Source organism: Odontesthes bonariensis, chromosome 14 (genome assembly GCF_027942865.1).
Source record: "Odontesthes bonariensis isolate fOdoBon6 chromosome 14, fOdoBon6.hap1, whole genome shotgun sequence".
Classification (NCBI taxonomy): Eukaryota; Metazoa; Chordata; class Actinopteri; order Atheriniformes; family Atherinopsidae; genus Odontesthes; species Odontesthes bonariensis.
Window position 1 is genome coordinate 16,434,296 of NC_134519.1, and position 22,230 is coordinate 16,456,525.

Genomic DNA, 22,230 nt, shown 5'->3' on the forward strand with positions numbered 1-22,230 from the left:
TATGGAAAAACATTTTCTTTGTCCCTTTCCAGAGCTTTACAAGTGAAGGGGTAAGATACAGGGGGGGAAAGACAGAGCCTAGTGATTAACTCATCTACTCAATCTTTTTTTTTATCTCAACACCACATAACATCAAGTAGCAATCCAATGAAAGGCCTTCATAAACATTTGATCAGCTGAGTGAAACCTGCAGCTACAGCATTGCTGTCTGTTTGTGTCACCAGAACCTGGCCACCAGGAGTGCTAATACTTACTAAAAGGCACTTGATCGAGCACTAGCAGTGCATATGATATGTACTACACAATTTATCAAAGGCCAGATTTATATGTGGCTTATGCGCTGCAATATGTGCTTAACTGATTATAATGTTTAATTGCAGGGTCAGGGTTCGGCCTTTTAGGACTATATGTAGTGAAGTGAAACTACATGCTATATTTTCCTTAGAGGTTTCATATACTCAACTTGAAATACAACATTTCCCACAGTGAGCTGCTTTGTTTTATTTAAGAGCACTAAAAACACTGAACCTTTCAAGCTGACCCTCAGATCATTGACTTGATAGCCAAAATCATCACAAGGAGAGACAAAGAAAAGAAAAATAAAGCCAAGACAAGAAGAAGTGATTTTGGTATAATTTTCAGGAAAAAATAAACTATTCAGCTGGAAGGAAGACTATTTTACATTCCATCATTGTAGCCACAACTGCAAATAAGAAGGAACGAGGAAAAAGTTAGTTAATCATTTAAATCAGGCATGAGGACTTTCCCATCAAACTGCTGCACCCACCTGGGCGCACCTCTGTCACCTTTTATCTGTACGCTCTTCCTGACGCTATTAGCTGCTGCATGAACATTTCATTTTCATGGCTTGTAACCCTAAATCTGCAAGACTACTTCCGTGTCAGTCACTATTTTGTTCTCACCGCAATGTAATACAGTCAACTGTTAAAAAAAAAACAGTTGCTGTGCTAAAAAGTGTCAAAATAAAGTACCATCACAGCCAAAAGTCAACGTGCTACAAAAGGTGAAAATGAGATGGTCCAATGTTTTTTTTTTTTTCGAGAAAAAGTAGAAATTTCTTTTAAAAGAGAGCGATTTTTTTTGTACATTTGTTTGTTGGGAATCCTCAATCATATATATGTAATGCATTTAATATATGCGTGTTAAACCACGGATGGAGCTAAGCCGTAGAAAATATCATATGAGCAGGCGACAAAAAGACTGCAGGGGACAGAAAAGTTATCCGCACAATGGGAAAAGACTTATTTTTCTCCCAGTTAGGTAAATGTGGATAAAAACCTTTCTACATGAACTTTACCTGTTGGTATCTGCTGTTGGACTATGGAGTTAATTGACTGAACATCTGCATTTTCAAGACCAGTCCTATTTGAATACAGTGGACCGTAATTAATAATCTGCGGTGATTGACGTCTGTATCCTGCCTGATGAGAACATCCTATTATTTAGTAAACAGCATGGAGTTTTATACGGTAAAACTATCCACACTTATGAAGCACTTTTTAACCCCGTCCAAGGTCTTTATGTCCAGTATGCAGTGCCTTTTCTCTACAGCCATACACCAGTGGGCACAATTTGGGGTTCAGTGTCTTGCACAAGGACACAGTGGGGATCAAAACACCAACCCTCTGGTTAGATGGCAAGAATTAGAGACCAATACTACCATAATACCAGGCTCAAAATTCTAGTCTGATTTTATTGACATATTTAAGGATGTCAACACCATCTTTTGTGTGAGAGATAGGAGAAACCTATCTTTCCTAATCACACAATAAAACAGACAAACACTGTCAGCCAGAAAAAACAACAGATGAAAAACTTATTTCACCCTTATTTTTGGTCTAAAATGTTCTATAAGTCAGGCTATAATTAAATATGCACAAACGTATAATTAAATATGCACAAACTCTTCTGTGACAACCATTTGGAATACATGAATGTGGAAGTGGTGACACCAGAGTACGAGAGGAAAAAAATAAATATAAGAGAGAGAGAGAGCAACCAGCCTTTTTAGAGTTGTTGAATGTTAGCGTTAAATACAGGGGCTAAATGCAGTTTGCACACTTTTTCAAACTTTCACTTGTTGAACTTTCACCAATCTGAAAAAAAAAAAAAAGACAAAGTCAACTCCCGTTTTCCACCTCCAGAGGCTGGTTGGTCAAAAACTGTAATCAGAGACCAGTGGTGGAATGTAACGGAGTATTTTTACTTCGTTACTGTACTTAAGTACATTTTTCCGTATTTGTACTTTACTTAAGTAAAAATAATAATGCATACTTTCGACTTTTACTCCATTACATTTTGCAGCTATTATCTATACCAGGGGTCTTCAACGTTTTTCAGGCCAGGGACCCCCAAACTGATGGAGAGTTGGAGCAGGGACCCCCCTACTATTTATATGGCATACAATTGTGTTTTATATTTAACAGGGCCTAGTACCGTGTATAAACATAGCTACTCTGTTATTGTACATTCAATACTAAGCTATTCAAATAATACACAGGTTAATATATTCATGTTTTTATTTTAAACATGTGCAAGGTACAGGGTGGCCGTGCCACTGCCATTTATAAACAAACATCTTGCATACAAAACTGAGCCATTCAAATAATCCACAGATTTTAACTTTAAACATGCATGTAGATGGGACAATGAATCCTCAAACCATCTGTGGAGGGCACACGTTTGCACACAATTTGTGAGAAAAAACTGTTTTTTTTTTTTAAATGTTAAAAATTGTCTAATCAACCAAAGATTTCGCGACCCTCCTGCAGTACCTCCGCGGACCCCCTGGGGGTCGCGGACCCCCTGTTGAAGACCTCTGATCTATACTTTCTACTCCACTACATTTCTACAATATGTGTTGTTATTCGTTACATTTTATAAATGCAGTTTCGCCATAAAGTTGCCTATACAAAAATATGTTTAAACCAATCAGGTGGCTCTGTCAGCTTCAATGTTGCTTATAGTTTTTACTAACAGTGACTTCTGTAGAGGCTTAAGTATTACCAGTAGCTATACCTGCATTCTTCATCAAAATGGCCTAGACATTGAAAGACAAACAATAGCGCAAGTACTTTTACTTTTAATACTTAAAGTAAATTTAAAAGTCAGTACTTGTAACTTTTACTTAAGTTGAATTTTTGATGCAGTACTTCTACTTTTACTTAAGTATATATTTTGCTGGGTATTTATACTTTTACTTAAGTAGGATTTTTGATGCAGTACTTCTACTTTTACTTAAGTATATATTTTGCTGGGTATTTATACTTTTACTTAAGTACTACACTTCAGTCCTTCCTCCACCACTGTCAGAGACTGATCTGAGGACAGAATTGCTCCTGGCGCTTTGGTTTTGGGTGTAGCGCGTACTCAATATCGCCTGGTGGCAGCACTGAGGCAACAGCTTGTCTCCGCCCGGAACAAACAGTAGTAGGAAGAAGAAGACATCAACAAGAAATGCGAAACTTCACCTGAGCTGTCACTTCGATTTGATCTTTTCATTAAGAGGGATGGAACCCCTGGCGAGGAGACCCGGTTTATATCTACTTTTCTTCATCATACTCTTATCTGAGGGATATTTTAGATGGGTAAGTGTGACTTGACGTCTGTGCTCTCGTGACTATTACATGACTCAGCCCTGGCTACCGTTGCTGTTTCAATGTTTATCTAAGATGAGCGCTCCGAAACCAGATTTAGATCTGTTCAGCGACGTAGCACTGCTCCTCCTAATATAAAATAAAGACAGCCATAGTAAGTAATTGGCTTTATACTGCTATAACCATGTAGCTAGCGTGAATGCTACCAAAAAGCAGCGTTACGTTACTGAAACGCTAAAACTGAAAACTTGAAGTCGTTTGTAGAGACTGGCAGTACTGGTCCGGGTTGTATCCTGTTGGTGTCGAAACCGATTTCTTATTCTTTTCTTATTAAAGGGGCAAAACAGGTTCTTAAATGCATCTCAGCTTAATATGTTGTACCCCCCCAGCTACGACTTTAACACTGTCTAGTGGCGCACAAACAAAAGCAAAAAATCTCCGGCCAGGGTTTGGTCAGCTCACTGGTACTGAACACGAATTAGATTAAGCTTTGTTGGAGTTGGTAACCTAATTTGTTTAATTACAGAAAATATGATTCAATCTGAATGCTTCAGGATTATTCGTGCATTACTTGGCATTCAAACATTTGAATAATTGCAACTTTTTCCTGTGCAAATGGATTCTGAAATAAAGGGTGCAGCTGATATTTTTACCCTTGAAACATCTGGACTCCGTCTTCAGCGCAAATAAAACGCGTTTTGCACGTTCGGCACTTGTTGATCCAATCGGCGCATCGTATGCAAGCAACAGCCGGGACGCTTCATCTTTTGTGCAGTTTTCTGTTGCACGTAAATGGTTATATCCGCAATATTTACTTCACATCAGCCCAGCTAAAAACGCGCTGAGATCAACTTTTGCAGTGCTGTTATGTAACGTTACCTTGTGCGAAAAATGTTGTTACACATTCAAATGCATGATTAAGATGGAGTCGAGCAATAAATGACGGTGTAACTGTCAAGCCTAGGCATATTGTAGCTGCCAAACTCCAAATAATTTGATTCTGTAATCCGGATTACCTTCATCCGTTTGTACTCAGCCACATCTGGAATTTATTTAGCTAGAGGGCTAAGAGCACAGACAAAGTGTAATGAACCATAAACTGGAAACATAAGGTTACATGAGAGAAGAGAGAATTATTGGGTTTTCCTTATTGGTATTGATGAGTCCACTAAAGATGCACACATTGAACAAAGTAATGGACATAAAGCTGTAACTTTGGTATAGGTTTTCCGCTCCTTGATAGTTCTGTTGCAGTCACGTTGTGTTTTTCGTGTCATTCTAAAGATACCATAAATACGGGACAAAAAGTAATGTCATAGTAAATCCTGCTCCATCCATTTGCTTTGATGTAATGATTTAATCAGATGAAGATCATGCTCACTTGCCGTGAGTGGCCTCTAAAGTCCTGTCATTGCATCGGTTGCACTCTTTTTCTCATGATGCAATTAGGTCAGTCCACTGCAGCGCACAAACTACTTTGAAACCTTGGTAAAACATCTGAAATGTGATTAATCATTACATTTTCAGATAAGATAGCTGTACCCCAGGAAAAACAACAAGAATGTTGGAATCTGTAAAAAAATATTGATTCTTTGGAGACTGCTGTGGGTTAGCAGAAAGTCACAGAAACTTGTGAGTGGGCCTTTTTCTTGTTCTAGGTTAGAGGTGGAATTTCTGTTCAAGGGCCACCGCAGGGTTCAGATTTTCAGCCTAGATAAACAAGTCTCAGCTAGGTAGTTGCATGGTTAGGTTACTGGCCCAGTCTACAGCTAAATAAAACTTCATCAGCAGAAACAATGATGTCCGAACACTGCTCAAGACCTCGAAGAGGAATGTGAAAAACCGTTTTATGGTGTACCTCACTCAACTTCCCCCTCCCAACACGAGGCACGTGAGGACGGAGGCTGAAAAGACAGATATAAGAACGTCCTTAGTTTCAAAGAGTATTTAAAATCAACAAGTTCCGTTTTCGATCGTATATCTTCAAATGTTCTATTTCAACCAAATAATTAATCTGCTTTTCTTTTGTCCACCAAACACAGGAATTGTCATTTTTACAGTAGTGAAAATGATATTTTCGGGCATGCAAAGCAAGAGTTTCTAGAAACACGGGAAATGAAACATGAGCAGATGCTTTACATTGTCATAAAAAAATGACCTTGTGATAAATATCCATTTATGGCATCCTATCAATAGGTCACTTGGGCCATTTTTGTCTGGTTTAAGAGCCACTCGTGATTCACCCGACTCTACAGTCAGCATGCAGACCAGCAACGTGAAATTCAAGGGCCAGATGACGTAGTTCTTCGAACGCTGTACAGATGAGGGCTGTGTTTTTCTTGTCTTCCTGTCAGGTTGGGGCCCAGCACTGTGTATGGTACGGTGAGTGTGGCGCATCTGTGAAGGTTCCTGAAAAAAAGTACAACTGTAACTACACCGGTCCCGCTCGCCCACTACAATCTGAGGGTTATCCGCTTCTTAAGGTATCATCTTTATATTATTATTGACAATTAAACTTCTTCATCTTAAGTTTTGTACAAATTCTTTACACTTGTGCATTATTTTGATACGCTAAAGCCTATCATAGTGATTATTATTCAATATTTGATTCTATGCAGGAGCTCTGTCCTGGGTTTGACTACGGGAGCCGAAATCTCTGCTGTAATGCTGACCAGCTGCGGACGCTCAAAGGAAGTCTCGAGCTGCCACTTCAGTTCCTTTCTCGGTATGCGGTATTGCTATAACATTCACTGATGGACATGAAATACCTGGAAGGGCATCATCTCTCCCCTTCTGAATTTTTGATACGGTCACCTGAAAAGGAACGTACACCTTTCGATTCTAAGCTTTTACGTACTTGGGCTTTTTTTTTTTTTTTTAGCGTTAAAGTAAGACGAATACAACCTCAAAGGAAACAACAACACCTGACATATTACACAGTGTTTCTTTGTTTTTTTTTTGTTTTTTTATTGAACAAAAACTAAGTTGAATGCAGAAACGGTGTGCGCAGTCCAGCTCATGACTCAGTGGTCTCTAGAACCACATTCTGCATAAATAACTTGAAATAATCGTTTTCTGTGTGACATCATCGGTCTCTGCGACTGTTGCGGAGGTGTTTGGGCCCACTATTCCTATCAATGTTGGTTTATTACATTGGGGTTTACGGGCATTTGCTTTAACAGCTATCCTAAGGTCCCACCAAAGCATTTCCATCAGGTTGAGGCCAGGACTTTGACTGAAACATTGCAACACCTTGATTCTTGATTATTTCCCTCCTTCCTGCTGTAGATTTGCAGCTGTGTTTGGTATCATTTCCCTGCTGCATGACCCAGTGTCCCCCAAACCTGCCGTCAGGCAGATGGCCTCACATTTGACTCGAGAGTAAGAGAACTCAAAGGAGTTCATGGTTGACTGTCAGACTGCCCAGGTGGAACGCTTAAAGGTCTACTCTTGGGAAAATGTGTAAATAATCTTTTGCACTGTAGAATGATGGACTCCACACCATCCCAGATAGAGAAGCAACTGTTGCTCTAAGATCCTTGCTGATGTCTCTCCTTCTTGGCTTTGTGTTGACACACACCTGAATGCTTCAGTCAAGCAAACTGCCAAAACTTCTGCTTTCATAGAGACGCTCAATGATTAATTAATCAAGTGCATTTGATTAGCAGCACCTGGCTGCTGATTATAATCTTAATTGCTACGGAAGCAGGAAGGGAGTGTTTAGTTTTTCACACACTGCTTCTAGATTTTGGTTTGATATTTCTGAAATGAATAAAGACAGTTTTTTAATCTTCTTTTTAACTAGTTCTAAGTCCTGGTAAGGACCAGGTGATTGATTTATGTATTTATTTTTCTTCTTCTCTGTCCTGATACATAAAAGCTTAGACTTCACAGAGGGTGTACTTTCATTTAGACCTTTAACGATTTAACACGCAAGGCTTTGCATGTTCCAAATAACGAGCTGGAAAGGCACGAGGTCATGCAGCAAAATGATGTTTTTGCTGAGGTTGGCATGTTTTCTTATCTTTGTAGATTGTTTTACTTTACCATTTGAAAATCGAGCAGGTTTTCTTATTGTGCTCGTTATGCAACAGTTCCTTGCTGTTTTATTCCTCTGCTTCTCAACTCTCTCTGCTTCTGTGTGCAGGTGTCCCGCCTGTTTCTTCAATCTGATGAACCTCTTCTGTGAGCTGACATGCAGTCCCTACCAGAGTCAGTTTATGAATGGCACCCAGTTCAATGCCTCCAACGTAGTGGAAGTGCAGTACTATATCGGACAAACATTTGCTAACGGTGAGTTCATTGCCAGAACTTGATTTAGATGCAAAGTCAAATTGTTCATGACATTCTGGTGTGGAAGGCATTGGCAGAATGTGCAAAGCATTTTCAAAAAGTACTGACGCAGTTAGCTTGCACAACAATCCCTGCTGAGTAATCTTTACAAGTTCCCTATTCAGACACAAACTGAAGTTGTCAGTTGACTAATCCTGTGGATGACTAAAGGTCATTGCTTTTAAATTTTGAGATGAAAACAGAAGTGGAATATGTCTATATATATATATATATATATATATATGTGTGTGTGTGTAGCATGACGTCTTTCTTTTTCCTCATGTGTCTTTTCTCAGCTATGTACAATGCCTGCAAGGATGTCCAGTCTCCTTCCAGCAACATGAAGGCCTTATCGCTGCTGTGTGGCAGGGATGCTCGGGACTGCAATGCAACTAACTGGATCCAGTACATGTTCAGTACTGACAATGGACAGACTCCCTTTCCTATCATCCCAATATTCTCTGGTAATACTTTTTCTTTGAGGTAGGAATAGTCTTTATGGCTCCTTTACCTGTGGTTAATCCATCTTCCTGTGTTCTATGCCATCCTTACTTTCAGATTCGCCTGTATCTGGTTACACTCCAATGAACAACGAGACGTATAACTGCACAGAGGGCCTAGAGGACGGTTCAGGTCCTTGCTCCTGTCAAGATTGTGAAATGGCCTGTGGCCCCAAACCTGTTCCCCCTCCTGTCCCCCCTCCCTGGACCATCCTCGGTATGGACGCCATGTCTGTCATCATGTGGATTTCTTACACAGCCTTCTTGCTTATCTTCACTGGAGCTGTACTGGGAGTGTGGTGTTACAGGTAACAGGCTTTTGGTTTCTTACAAATATTTGTACCAATATCATACAGCACACATTGTATCTTCAATAATATTGTGGTTCTACACCTTTTTTATTTTTTATTTTAAATTGATATCTAACTGACATATGTGGGTCCTTATGTCTGCAGGAAAAGAACTGTTATGTCAGAGTATGGCCCCATTTTGGACAGCAATAACCCATTGTCTCTCAACAGTGATAATCCTGACCAAGGTACAGCCATACATGACAATATAGCAGTAACTGCACAGCTCGTAAACCATAATAAAAGCAAAAAGCTTTTTGTTATTGACAATCAAGCCAAACTCTGTTGCTTTTCTCCTCTCAGTAAATGCATCTTGCTGTGAAACACTGGGTGAACGGTTTGAGAATGTCCTACGGACAAGCTTCAGCTCCTGGGGTTCCTTCTGTGTGAGGTATCCATCTGTAGTCATACTGGGCAGCCTGATACTGGTGGTGGCCTCCTCAGGGGGCCTGTTCTATATGCGCATCACCACAGACCCGGTTGACCTCTGGTCGTCTCCCACAAGCCAAGCCCGACAAGAGAAAAACTACTTCGACAGCCACTTTGGACCCTTCTTCAGAACTGCGCAGCTCATTATAACCACTCCACTCAATGACACCTTCCTCTATTCTCCGTATTTCGGAGGGTCAGACGTCCCATTTGGAGCCATCTTGGGCAAAGACATCTTGCATCAGGTGGGTTCGTCAGAGACCCTGGAAAATAATAAGCAGCGTTGCTCTACTTCAGCGAAACTCTTGTTCAAAGAAGTAGTTCTGCTTTTTCTGAAGAAGATGAAGACCTTACATGTGAAATGCAGCTGATTTTGTGAAAGCGTAGTTTAAAGGTTGTCCTTTCTTTTTCTGCTAACTTTAACCAACCAGGTGCTGGACCTGCAGCTTGACGTCGAGGGTCTTGTAGCCACATATGAAGGCCAGAACGTGACGTTGGAGGACATCTGCTTGGCTCCGCTGGCCCCGTACAATAACAACTGCACCATCTTAAGTGTGCTCAACTACTTTCAGAACAGTCACGCTGCATTGGACCACAGCGTAGGGGATGACTTCTTTGTCTACGCTGACTTTCACAGCCACTTCCTCTACTGTGTCAGGTGAGTTTTATTATTCCTTTTAAAGCTTGCTAAGTTCATTGGTATGTTTGCCAATAAACTGGCACTTGTGTTTATCTTGCCTCAATGACTTGCCCACACCTGCCTCGGTCTGAAGAATATTATTCTGGTAAAATTGTCAAAACCTCAACAAAAAGTTTTGCTTTGAGTGTGGTGCCTGCCGCCCACGTAGGTCTGTTATGTGCTGCAGGTGTCTTCATTTTTAGAGTAAAGTTAAAATAGTAAACTCAAACTTCCTCATACACTGTCACGTGTCTGCAGGTCGATTTCTGTTCTTAGTTACTGCAATATGTTGAGGTTCGTTGTCGTGATTTTTGAAGACTGTACCTGACTACATCTCTTCCTTCCACAGTGCACCGGCATCCCTCAATGACACCACTTCCCTCCACGATCCCTGCTTGGGAACGTATGGCGGCCCAGTCTTCCCCTGGCTGGCGCTCGGGGGTTACGACGGTAGGGATTTTTATACTTTAGACTGTATTGTTTGACAAATCAAAGCGTTCCAAGTTGTGTTATGTGTCAAAACGAATTGCGCAAACCTGCCTGAACTGGATGTTTCGGCTTTTTTTTTTTTTTTTTTTGTTAGGTGGGGACAGGTGGTCATTTACAGTCAGCAGAGTAGTGTTCTTTGTGTCACAGTGTTCACACAGAGTTTTCTAACTACCACCAAACATTTTATTCTTTGCTCAATAAAAGATACATTTTGGTGTATATAGTATGTTGCTTTTCTAAAGCAGTTTCTTTACATGCGTGCTGTTAACAATCAGACCAGACTTGCAAATACATGCTTTATTTTCAGGCTTTTATTTGTTGAAATTTCTGTGGGAGTGCCTCAGCACACCTCGCTGAGAAGGCCAGCCTACTCTGATTGGCTGGCTTCTCTGGCCTGATTCTTTTCAGGCACCGCCCACACATTTAACAATGCGCTTCATTGGACACAACAGGGTTCAACTGAGTTTTTAAAAGCATGACAAAGTCCAGAAAGTACTTTCTTTGTAGTATTTTCCTAGTCTTGAACTGTATTGAAAAAAAAACAGTTGTCTTTTCTACTATTTTCTCTGCTCTATTTTCAATTCTATTTGCTAAAAAGAAAATATGTCTAAATTTGTAAAAATGAATTGAGCAAGCTCTTCACAAAGATTCTAGATCATACATAGAATATTATAGATGGAGATTAAATCCATAGAAGTTAGACTCTTTTTAAGTTTCTAGTTTTCAGCCATCAATCTCCTGGTTTTTAAGAGCCCGTGTTTAGGCTTGTCCACTGAGAACTCACAAACTGCTGCAAGCTCATGTGGCCTGAAGGTTGCAATGAGATGTTGACTGTTTTGCTCACTGTTTCAGTATTGCAGCCTGAATAAAAGCCTGCACTGGGAAAAAGATAATGTGCAGGAACTCTGCAGTAAGCATTTGGCCCCCACGAGGGTAATAATATAAGACATTTTGCAGGAAACGTTAAAACAACAACATCCTTTGGCTATTAATACAATTCTGCATTTTCTCACATTACAGACACAAACTACAACAACGCCACTGCTCTCGTTATCACCTTTCCACTCAACAATTACCTGAACGACCCCGTCAGAAAGGGCAAAGCGCTCGCGTGGGAAAAAGAGTGAGACACCGATCGAACAGCTCGTCACCTCAGCAGAAGTCACAGTTTGTGGTGCTGTCTTTCTGTGTACGAACAGTTTATTTATTTTTTATTTTTATTTTTTTTGGGCGCATTTCAGATTCATCAACTTTATGAAGAACTACACAAACCCCAATCTGACCATAGCCTTCAGTGCCGAGAGAAGCATCGAGGATGAAATCAACAGGGAGAGCAACAGTGATATCAGCACCATAGTGATCAGCTATGCCATCATGTTCATCTACATCTCCCTGGCCTTGGGTCACATCCACAGCTTCAGAAGGCTGATGGTATGAAACCGTGACTCAGTGCCATAAACATTTCTATTCAGTGTGTCCGCACGTTCTTTGGCTAGGTGTTGGCTACTATAATCCCTGCCGAGTGTAACTCGTCTTTCCCGCTGATAACGCTAATGATAATTAATCCCGTATGTTTTTGTCCGTGCAGGTGGACTCAAAGATTTCTCTAGGCATAGCAGGAATCCTGATTGTGCTCAGCTCCGTGTCCTCCTCACTGGGAATATTCAGCTATGCTGGTATTCCACTCACACTCATCGTCATTGAAGTCATCCCCTTCCTCGTGCTGGCTGTTGGAGTCGACAACATCTTCATTATAGTGCAGACATACCAGGTAAACACTTTAGCACGAGTCCAATAAACTGGTAGTGATTAATTACTCAGTGCTTTGTCCTGTAGTTCAGGGCTTGGATACAACTCGAATCTTTGTGCAAATCATCTTTTTCCTCGAGCCTTGACATTCTCGTTTTTTTCATTCCACTACGATGTGAAAATTGATAAGTTTTCTTTTGCATTTGTAAACAGAGGGATGAGAGGATGCCACAGGAAGAACTGCACCATCAGATTGGCCGTATTCTGGGAGAAATAGCCCCCAGCATGTTTCTCTCCTCCTTCTCAGAGACGGTGGCCTTCTTCCTTGGTAATATAGATCAGTTATATAATGCAGTCAGTGTGTTCTCAACACACACACACACGGTGTTGATTAAACTCTGAGATGTACAATTTTAATTAGGATGAATCAACTTGTTTTTGTTTAGTGGATTGTCACAGTGTCCTGCTGTGCCAGAAGCTGATAGACTTATTGTTTTTCTTTTCCCAGGGGCCCTGTCCAACATGCCTGCTGTGAGGACTTTCTCTCTGTTTGCTGGCTTGGCTGTTTTTATCGATTTCCTGTTGCAGATCAGTTGCTTTGTCAGCTTGCTGGGCTTGGATGCCAGAAGACAGGAGGTGAGACTGAGGAAATGAGGGAAATCGGTCTTGATTTTTGGAGGGGGTGTAAAAAGGAAGCAAATGAGCCCCTGTGCAATATCACTTGAATATCAAATTATTGAAAATTGAGTGACACATAAATAATAGTTTTATTTCAAAGTTGAACAATTAGCTAGATTAGCTAAATCAGATTTGTTTTCAGACGTGTTTGAGTTTTGTGACTAAGATCAAGCAGGGATTTTATTTTCTTGGACATCGTCCATAGAGTTTGACATTATGCAATGTCCCGCACACTGTGGGAGCCGTCAGAGAAAGTCCTGTGCCAAGTCTGAAGTACTTGCCCATCTGTTTTTCAGAGCTTAGTTTTGCAAGTAGCTCTGTACCTTCGGTGTTGTTTTAGGAGGACAGCCATTATAGCTTCACTTGGTTGTACTATGGTTTCTTCTTAACATCCTGATTACTGCTGCAACAGTCCAAAACTAAGAAAGTTCTGGTGTTTACAGATCATTTTGTAATTCTGTTTATGCAGTGAGTTTGTACTATAGAGCCTGTATTTTTAATGTTGTCTCACTAAAGTATTTGTTTTTATTTCCTCCTCAGAGGATAAACTCGTAAACTTGCAAATGAAACGATCATTTAAAGGTTATGCAATTGAAAAATATCAGATATTTAAGTAATATTACACAGATGTCTGCTTTCATCTGTTATAAGCTGTAAATGCTCACAAACTGCGAGGGTTACAAGAAGATTCTCAATTAACTTAAGAGCTGTAAGTTTAAAGCTAACAACTCGGGCATCTAATTGAACTGTTTGGTTCGTTGGATGAGCTGCATGTCGTTAACATTTTCCGTGGCAGAGACGGTAAAAGAAGCTGATGGGGCCCCCGAATGTGTGTGTTTTGAATGACTTAACCTTCGTCACAGTCTTACCAACATGTTGTCACGTGCACTTTTAAAAAAAAATGCTGGGTCGTCTGTTGTGTTTAAAAGGGAAATCGACTTGACATCTGCTGCTGCGTGAAACTGCCAGAAGGTCAGGAAGTCAAAACACACGGTTTCCTTTTCCGCTTTTTCAAGAAAGTCTATGCACCATTCATCCTGAAAGAGTGGGTGAGACCGATCATCGTAAGTACTTGTCACACTCTGGCAGTCATGCACATCTGCCTCTTGTTAACTTTCTCTTGAACTTGTTTAGACTTAATCAAGTAGCATATTGTTTTTTTTTTTTTTTTTTTTTTTTTTTGTCTCCATGTGATGATCATGTTTTTTGTGGCAGGTGGCAGTGTTTGTAGGCATACTCTCCTTCAGTATTGCTGTGGTGAATAAAGTGGAAATTGGACTGGACCAGAAGTTATCTATGCCTGATGTGAGTTTCGTGGTTTCTGTACTTGTTGTGTGTGAGATGTTGTGAAAGTAGTCATTCTTTGAATATGTCTTGTAACCACTGCTGAGAATCTACATCAGTTGCCTGGTCAAGTGACGTTTTTTGCTTTCGTATTGCTCGGGGTGTTCTGACAGTTTGTCTCTCCATCTAGGACTCGTACGTTCTGGACTACTTCAAGAACTTGAGCGAGTACCTTCACACTGGTGCGCCTGTCTACTTTGTGGTGGAGGACGGTCTCAACTACAGCAGCCTTGAGGGCCAGAATGCTGTGTGTGGAGGGGTGGGCTGTAATAACAACTCCCTGGTCCAGCAGGTCTACACTGCCTCACTTATAAGCAACTAGTAAGTCGGAGCTATGAGAAAGAAATAAACTATTGTGGATTTCTGTTTTGATGGGAAAACCTGTATGAAATTCTTTTTTTTAAATTAGATAAATTTGTGCCACTTAAATCTGTTTGGCACCCTTATATTAAAAAAAAACAACAACAACTAAACCTTAAGTAAGACTGATACTATTGAAGATCAAAAATCTTGCTCGATGTTGTGATGTCACTATACGATCTATTCAGTTTAAAAATGTATTTATTTTATTTCCCTTAGCACATCCATTGCCTACACACCATCATCCTGGCTGGATGACTACTTTGACTGGGTGAAGCCTCAGTCGACCTGCTGTCGGTACTACAACACGTCGGGGTCTTTCTGCAATGCCTCGGGTAATATAACATAATGTATTGGATACTTGTCTCATGGTGCTTATGTCTCAATTCCACAAATAAAAAATAAATAAAACCTTTTAACCAGTTTTTCATACATAAGGTACAGTTGAACAATAGTGTTATCGGGCAAATTCTTGAAAAAAAATGCAATTAAGAGGCAATGCAAGTAGTTTGAATATGTTTATAGTTAATTTGTATAATTGAGCACAGTGCCTTAGTGAAGGTTGACAGGCAAGTTTGTGTTCTTTCATCGCAGCAAAAAGAGCCCGGGTTACAATCTCGAAACCCACCTGGGCTTCCTCTATGGGGTTTGGTCTTCTCTGGAAGCATTGGGTGTTATAATCATTCAAAGTCACAGATGCAGAGAAATTCAGGTTTAACAGCATCACGTTATCCGAGCATGAGTTATCAGCACGTGGGATAATTAAAAGTATTCCGAGTCTTTTGAAAACAAACCTTTATGGAGCAGGTTTTTTTTTTGTTTTTGTTTGTTCTTTCTAAATTAAATTTGTTTTTCTAAAAGGATGATTATATTCCTAATACTGCTTTCCAGTGGTAAACCCATCCTGTGTACCCTGTCGGCCTTTGACTCCCAGTGGAAAGCAGAGGCCTGTTGGAGAAGAATTCATGAGGTTTCTTCCCATGTTCCTATCGGACAATCCAAATATCAAGTGTGGAAAAGGGTAATTAATCTACAAAGATTTTCATTTAAAAACAGTGCGTGTCATTAGCTCCTTTCACTTCTGTGGTCTCGTGTGTTTGAAAGAACCCCCTCACCATGTACCAGTTTTTATTTAGGTTGTGATGTTCCTCTTCTTTGTTCTTTCCCACAATTAATCTTTTTTTTTTCTCCAGCGGCCACGCAGCTTATGCCACAGCCGTCGACCTGCATCCCAACAACACAGGAGTCGGAGCCACTTACTTCATGACTTACCACACCATCCTAAAGGACTCCCCAGACTTTATAGAGGCTTATAAAATGGCTAGAATTTTGGCTGCCAATATCAGTCAGTCCATGGGCCACAAAGTTTTCGCCTACAGGTAACATCGGTTGTAGTGGCTGTAGCACATTTACCGTGACTTCATATGTTTTAAGAATCTGTATATAGCTGTAGAGCAGAGTTGGCCTTGATATAAACATATTTGTTTCTGAAGCAGCTTTAGAGTTTTCTGAGTAAGTTTACCGCCTGTGACGGAGGTTTTGCTTGTTTTGCACAAAGGGTTCAAGGAAATCGGAGGAAAAAAAATAGGTCACAGATAAGAGCACAGCAAAGACAACGTTATAAATGGCAATGCAGCTAATGTTTGAACTGAACTACTGCACCAGAGTTCCTGTCCTTTACATCAACACCAATGTGCAGCATTCGGTATTAAGATAGAACCCTAAATTCAACATAACAGTGGTTTGTCTATACAATGTTAGTTAAACAATAAGTCTTGATTGAAACGGACAACATAAGAGATCATTGGCTCCTCTTGACTGAAACGACATAAATGTCGACTCGCATTTCAAAGGAAAAGTTCCCACTGCACATATTATAGGTTAACCACATCCTATTTGTTCACTAATGTACATTTTTCACCGTTACAGTGTCTTCTATGTGTTCTACGAGCAGTACCTCACCATCGCCTATGACACAGCTCTGAACCTTAGCTTGTCACTGGTGGCCATATTTGTGGTGTCGACAGTGTTGTTGGGTTTCGAGCTGTGTTCGGCGTTGCTGGTCTGCATTACGATCGCCATGATCCTGGTCAACATGTTTGGCGTCATGTGGCTGTGGGACATCAGCCTCAATGCAGTATCCCTTGTGAACCTGGTCATGGTAAGAGGAACGTGAAACAACGTGGCATTTATTTTGGGGTTAAAGGTTTCCTTGCGATTCAGTCTGAAAATCAATAACTTTGATCTGAGAGTACAGCAGCATCATATGTAACCTTGAGCGAGAACTTAATGTAAATGAATTTGTTTAACAGTATATTGATGATTTGGAACATTGGTAAACGTGCATAGTTCTGGATTACACACAGATTAAAACCATTTATTGCATAACCTAATTGATTTTTAGCTTTAGTTTGAAGTCACTTTAATGTGTTGTTGCAGTGAGCATTACGTAGTGTTTAAAGATATCTTATGCAGATGCCAGCTGAGTTGGCTTTCAGTCCTGAAAACACTGATTTGTTTCTGTTCCTCCTTGCAGAGCGTTGGTATCTCGGTGGAGTTCTGCAGTCATATTGTGCGGGCGTTTTCCATCAGTGTGAAGAAGAGCAGAGTGGAGCGGGCAGAGGAGGCCCTGGCTCACATGGGCAGCTCCGTAAGTTGCACTTTACTAAACTAATTCACAACAGGAGGCCAAGTGAAGAAGCTCAAGAACTGGGTTGGAAAAAATGATTTTGGTGTGCTGCTTGTGTGAATGTTCAGTTGTTTTTACACATCAGCTTATATAAGATTAAGTTCTAAAAAAATTTTTTATGTAGAATCTGTTGTGGATTGATTTAAATTCACTAAACATTCATATTAATTTTAGTCTTCATCACATTTCTTCAGGTGTTCAGCGGGATCACATTGACAAAGTTCGGTGGTATCTTAATTCTGGCACTTTCGAAGTCGCAGATCTTCCAGGTCTTCTACTTCAGGATGTATTTGGCCATCGTGCTGCTGGGGGCAACGCATGGCCTCATTTTTCTTCCCATTTTACTCAGCTATATAGGTTGGTGATGTCGCATATAAAAGGAAAAAGATTACATAGAAGCTTAGGGCACACTTCATATGCTGTTTTCCATTAATTGTAATATTTTTTGTTTCTTTCCAAAGGTCCATCAGTGAACAAAGCAAAAGTGTTTGCTGCTAACCAGCGTTACGCTGGCACAGAAAGGGAGCGCCTCCTCAACTACTAGATGGCTGTCTGGGACAGTGAACAATGAGCTAACTATTTGTCAGTAAAGGACCGTGTGGGTGTGAGTGCGAGCCGCTTCTGTGATCACTGACACACTCATCATCAACGCCACTGCTATGCATGGAACTAACTCAGGAATACTTGAGAAGGGGAGTGCCAGAGGCTTTCCTCCTCTGCGTACGTATTGATTTTCCTCAGCAGACTTCGAACCTCCGCCAGTCGTCCTCTTTGTCCTCCACTTCACACTACAGGAGAAGCATGAGCTTCAGTATCTGAAGCGTGAGCAACGTACCACAGAACAGACACTTGACCCGAGCGGTTGGGACATTAATTTTCTTCCAGCATTAACTGACAACCAGTTCTTTATGGTATGAGCTATTCAATTTGGGAAAGATTCAAAAGGGTAAAACTGATCAGTTTTTTTTGTGTATAAGAATCGACCACAGAAATGTGTGAAATGATTTTTTTTTTTTTTTGGACAGGAAAATGTTAGACTTTTTGTATAACTGTTTGATATTCTGAATAATTTGATGAGTGAAATGGGATGCATAATGGCGCTAACAGTAACAATAATGGCATCACAGGCCTTTATACGTGACTTTACCATGCATCTTATCCTGGGCTCCGTTCGTCTCTGTATAAGGTATTTTTACGTAGGGCAACTAATAGTGCAATTTTCTTTGCATCTTTTAAGCATCCAGAAAGTGACATTTTGACTTGGGAACACTGGATTTGCAATCAAAAACAACCCTTTTGAGGTCTGTGGGTTTTTAAGCATGTCCACATCCACGTTGGTATAATGGCTGCAGCCCACTTTACCAGCACGGAGGAAGATGCCAATTCTTTTTCAAACAAAATCACATTATTTGTCCTCATACTTTCAATTTGGGCTTAAGGTGCTGCTTTATTTATCCCTGCTGTTTACATTTCCCCCATTCCCAAATTCGTTTTAGAATAAGCTAATTTACTTTCTTTTTTTTCTTTTTTTGTTAGTGTTAGCATGACTCGATCGTCAGCTCATCTCCAACCTTTAAGATGCATGTTGATGTCGGGTGTAAAGGGTGCTGTGGTGCTAAAAAAAAAAGGTTTTAAACTGAAGTGAGTCTTTGGCATTTTATAGTTACTGAACAAAACAAGAGTTTAAAACAAAGCTTTACTTACAACTGTTTTTGTTTTTAAAAAAAAGAAAAAGATTCTCACGCAGGACTTCTTTAGAATTATTCCATGGTCATTTTTAGTATGTTGATACATAACACTGTAGAATTTATTGCATAATATTACAGTTCTGGTTTTCATTTGTTTGCCTTTAAATTATTCTTATTTTTTTAACTATTAACACTGTGTTGCCATGTATCGCTGTATGTAAACCACTTTCTGTCAGAAATCCCCTTTGAAGGAATCGCTCAGTTTTCAAGTAAATGCTAAAAAAAAACCATTATTCGCCCCAATCAGAACATTACTTTTCATCCTTGTCCTCTCACATCACTTTTGTCCTGACATGTTTGAGATTGTAAGTGGTTCGTCAAAGTGGCGTGATCCCACAGGCTTAGTTTGAATATAGCTGTTGTATCGTCAGTAGATGTCAGCATTGGACCCGGTGTGCGTTCTGCTGGAACAGTGAAACATTCCATGTTTTTAGTTTTGTTTTTATCATCATGAATCTGTAGTGTTGTTTGGATGTAAGAAAGAATAATTCAAAGAGCTCGAGCCTTGATGTGGTTAAAACGCTCGCTGTCCTTGTTGCAGTAATTGTGCTGCGCAATGACCAATCACATCCGACTCTGAAGACTACCTCTGTGGAAAAGCTGATGAAGGCAAGTTTTGGATACTTTAGTTTTTAAAATTTTTTAACACATTTATTAAAGGATACTGTAAGAACCATTCAGAGCTTACTTCTGCATGTCATCTTCCAAAGGATATGCCTGCCGTTTTGCCATTGTTTGGATATGGGACCTGTAAATTAGATGGAGCCACATTTAATGTCTCTATTTGAAGGAGGGGGGTAATCCTGGATAAAGATGTGTGGTAGCTTTGTTAATTTGCTAAGAAATCCTGTGTATTACAGAGCAACATGCGGTGCTCTGTTGCTGAACTTGTTCAGACGAACCACAGTGTGGCGCCTGAATCATTCACTGAGCAGAGTCTGTGTTGTTCTCTCAGTAATGAAGTGGGAGTGACCTCAATTTTGTGATTTCAGGAGCAGCATCCTTGCAGTGCTTTTACTTTTTTAAGTTGATTAATTTTCTGCAGGGGGTGCCTGTCTTTAGAATACAAAGTCGGCAACGGTCTGTTAACTAAAACATCAGAACACAGCTGGCTGTTCTCCGTGTATTCTGGCACCGTTCGGAGCTTTACCCCCAACACTTGTGAGGCCATCATTCACTCACATCCCATCCGAGAGTTGCTGCCAAGATGAGAGCTGTCTGCTTCCTCCCAGCATGTGTTGTTGTGACTGCCTGCTCAGCCCTGTTGTCACACAAACCTGCAGCTCATGACTTATTTATCCGCTGGCCTGTGAGAGCGAGAACTGTCCTATGAGTGCAGCTGAGAGATTAAAATATTAATTTCCTCTGCAGGTCTGTTGTGTTGCCTGCAAGGCGGAATATGCAGGTTGTCGGAGCGCTATTATGTAAGATGTGCAAGGCTCTGCTCTCACTATTCGTTGACCTGTCCCCGTCTTCCATTATGGCAGAGACGGCGTGCACAGCAGGGGTGTACTAGTTCAGTGAGGCTTGGAAAACATTGAAGGGGAAGAAGAGTAACCAACACGGAGGTTGCAGCCTTTGCTTCCAGTTGTATAAAATAAAATCCGCATTTTAGATTAAAATCTGTAGGTGTTGGGTTTTAAAGGTTTGTAGAAAGGATGTTTTTTTTTTTTGTTTGTTTTTTTTTAAATGCTATGTTAAATATAGGACAAATGTTGCTGCGTAGGAAGTCCTCTCATAGATTATTTAGGAATATCCACATGTTCAAACTAAAGTGAAAGCGAGTCCTGGTCCAGAGGTGAATGTGAGACCAATAATAACAGTTCTACAAGTCACAGAAAGGGTATCATAATCTGGAACCTAAAGGCCTGGCTGCTCAGTGGAGTTAGGGGGATTTAAAAAGGATTTTTTTATTGGATTTTACAGATAGTTATAGACACTCAGTTTAGCCGCAGACTTGTGCATCATGTTTTGGCTCACCGAATGTAATTTTCTGCCAAAGTTAAATATGTTTGTGTTCTATGAAAAGGTTAGAGGATATTGTGTAATCTTCTGTATACAAAGTAATTTTGGATGATTTTATCATCTGATGTTGTCTGAATAACTGTGACCTTGGATTTTCTTGGATAACAGGACTAGTCTCCGAAGTATCGTTGGGAAACTGCAGCTCAAGAGCTAAAAGCTACATACAGAAATAACATGGGGAGAGATTAAGAAAAGCACATTTGTAGAGAAACTATAACAGTCACACAAGTCTGTTTCAAAAAGCCTAACCCAAAATGACCCAGAAAGCTAATAATTTTTTTATTGCAGCCATGATTAACTCATATGCACTATGATATCTGCTTCACTTTCCCTATACTCGCATTGGGGCTTCCACTGCCCCTACTTAAAAAAAAAAATTGTTGTTTTTTTTTGTTTTCAAGATCCATCAATAAATAAGTGTGAGAAGCGTTTAATGTCCTGCTTTGCGTCACTGGTTTTCTATTACAGTGGGGTCACTTGACTCTTGGGTTGGAACAAAAAGGATTAGGTAGCCTTGTCAAACACGGAGAGAGGATCAGATTTTCAGGTCCGCCTGCAGGTCCATTCAACAGCTAAATAGTCTTTGAAAAAAAATGAAAGTGGAGGATTTGAACATACGGAATCACTTGTGCACTTTCGAAAGCAGTCAGAACTTTGTGAAAATAACTAAAAGTTGATCAAGTAATCCTATTTGTTACTGATAAGAAGCCAAGATCAGTGGAAAACCAGTTCTTTTGGCAGCTGATTTGTTACAACAACAGAATTCACTTCCTTGTTTACAAACTGTAAATGGTTGAAAAACCCTGAGTCACAATATCATGACAGGAAAGGTGCAAAATGCAGTTTCAGCCAAATGTTGTCATTTTAAAGGGAAGGGCAACGGACTGCGGCTTGCCCCAAACGATGCTACACATATTTTCACAATGAGGGTCACTTATGTGTGAGCAGGGCTCAGGAAGGGATGTCAATAGACCCCTTTATGAGACAGAGAGGGGGGAATTAGGCCTTCAATGGAGGGGACTAAGCCATGTATGCCATGTGCCCACACTCAGGCCTGGCCTGTTTGTTTTGATCGCAGCACGAGACTGGCGTGACTACAGGCCTTGTTTACGTTGGTTATGTGTCAGGCGGAGGACAGTTCCCACCTGGTGAGAAACTGACCTCTCAGATTGCATCAGAGCAACATGTGCAGTCATTTACAGTAAAAGCTCCTGAAATCCAAACTGGTTTGTCCTGGCAGT

General features: G+C 40.4%; 1 protein-coding gene across 1 annotated transcript; it reads left to right on the plus strand.

The window, feature by feature from the left end:
* The first annotated feature begins 3,444 nt into the window (after positions 1–3,444).
* On the plus strand, positions 3,445–21,427 carry npc1 (Niemann-Pick disease, type C1). The gene is made up of 25 exons (XM_075483152.1): positions 3,445–3,608; positions 5,972–6,100; positions 6,236–6,342; positions 7,765–7,910; positions 8,246–8,413; positions 8,508–8,757; positions 8,905–8,987; positions 9,103–9,473; positions 9,660–9,886; positions 10,257–10,357; positions 11,417–11,519; positions 11,638–11,827; positions 11,985–12,167; positions 12,359–12,473; positions 12,654–12,781; positions 13,753–13,887; positions 14,039–14,128; positions 14,298–14,488; positions 14,747–14,862; positions 15,419–15,548; positions 15,721–15,906; positions 16,457–16,688; positions 17,064–17,177; positions 17,411–17,573; positions 17,678–21,427. The coding sequence occupies exons 1-25, from the start codon at positions 3,531–3,533 to the stop codon at positions 17,758–17,760; spliced, it is 3,819 nt and encodes a 1,272-aa protein (XP_075339267.1). The 5' UTR covers positions 3,445–3,530; the 3' UTR covers positions 17,761–21,427.
* The last annotated feature ends 803 nt before the right edge of the window (positions 21,428–22,230 follow it).

Coding starts and splice junctions, on each gene's coding strand:
- npc1 (XM_075483152.1), top strand. CDS start 3,531: ATGGAACCCCTGGCGAGGAGACCCGGTTTATATCTACTTTTCTTCATC. Junction 8,414..8,507: donor TATCATCCCAATATTCTCTG/GTAATACTTTTT, acceptor CCTTACTTTCAG/ATTCGCCTGTATCTGGTTAC. Junction 12,782..13,752: donor TGGATGCCAGAAGACAGGAG/GTGAGACTGAGG, acceptor TGTGTTTAAAAG/GGAAATCGACTTGACATCTG.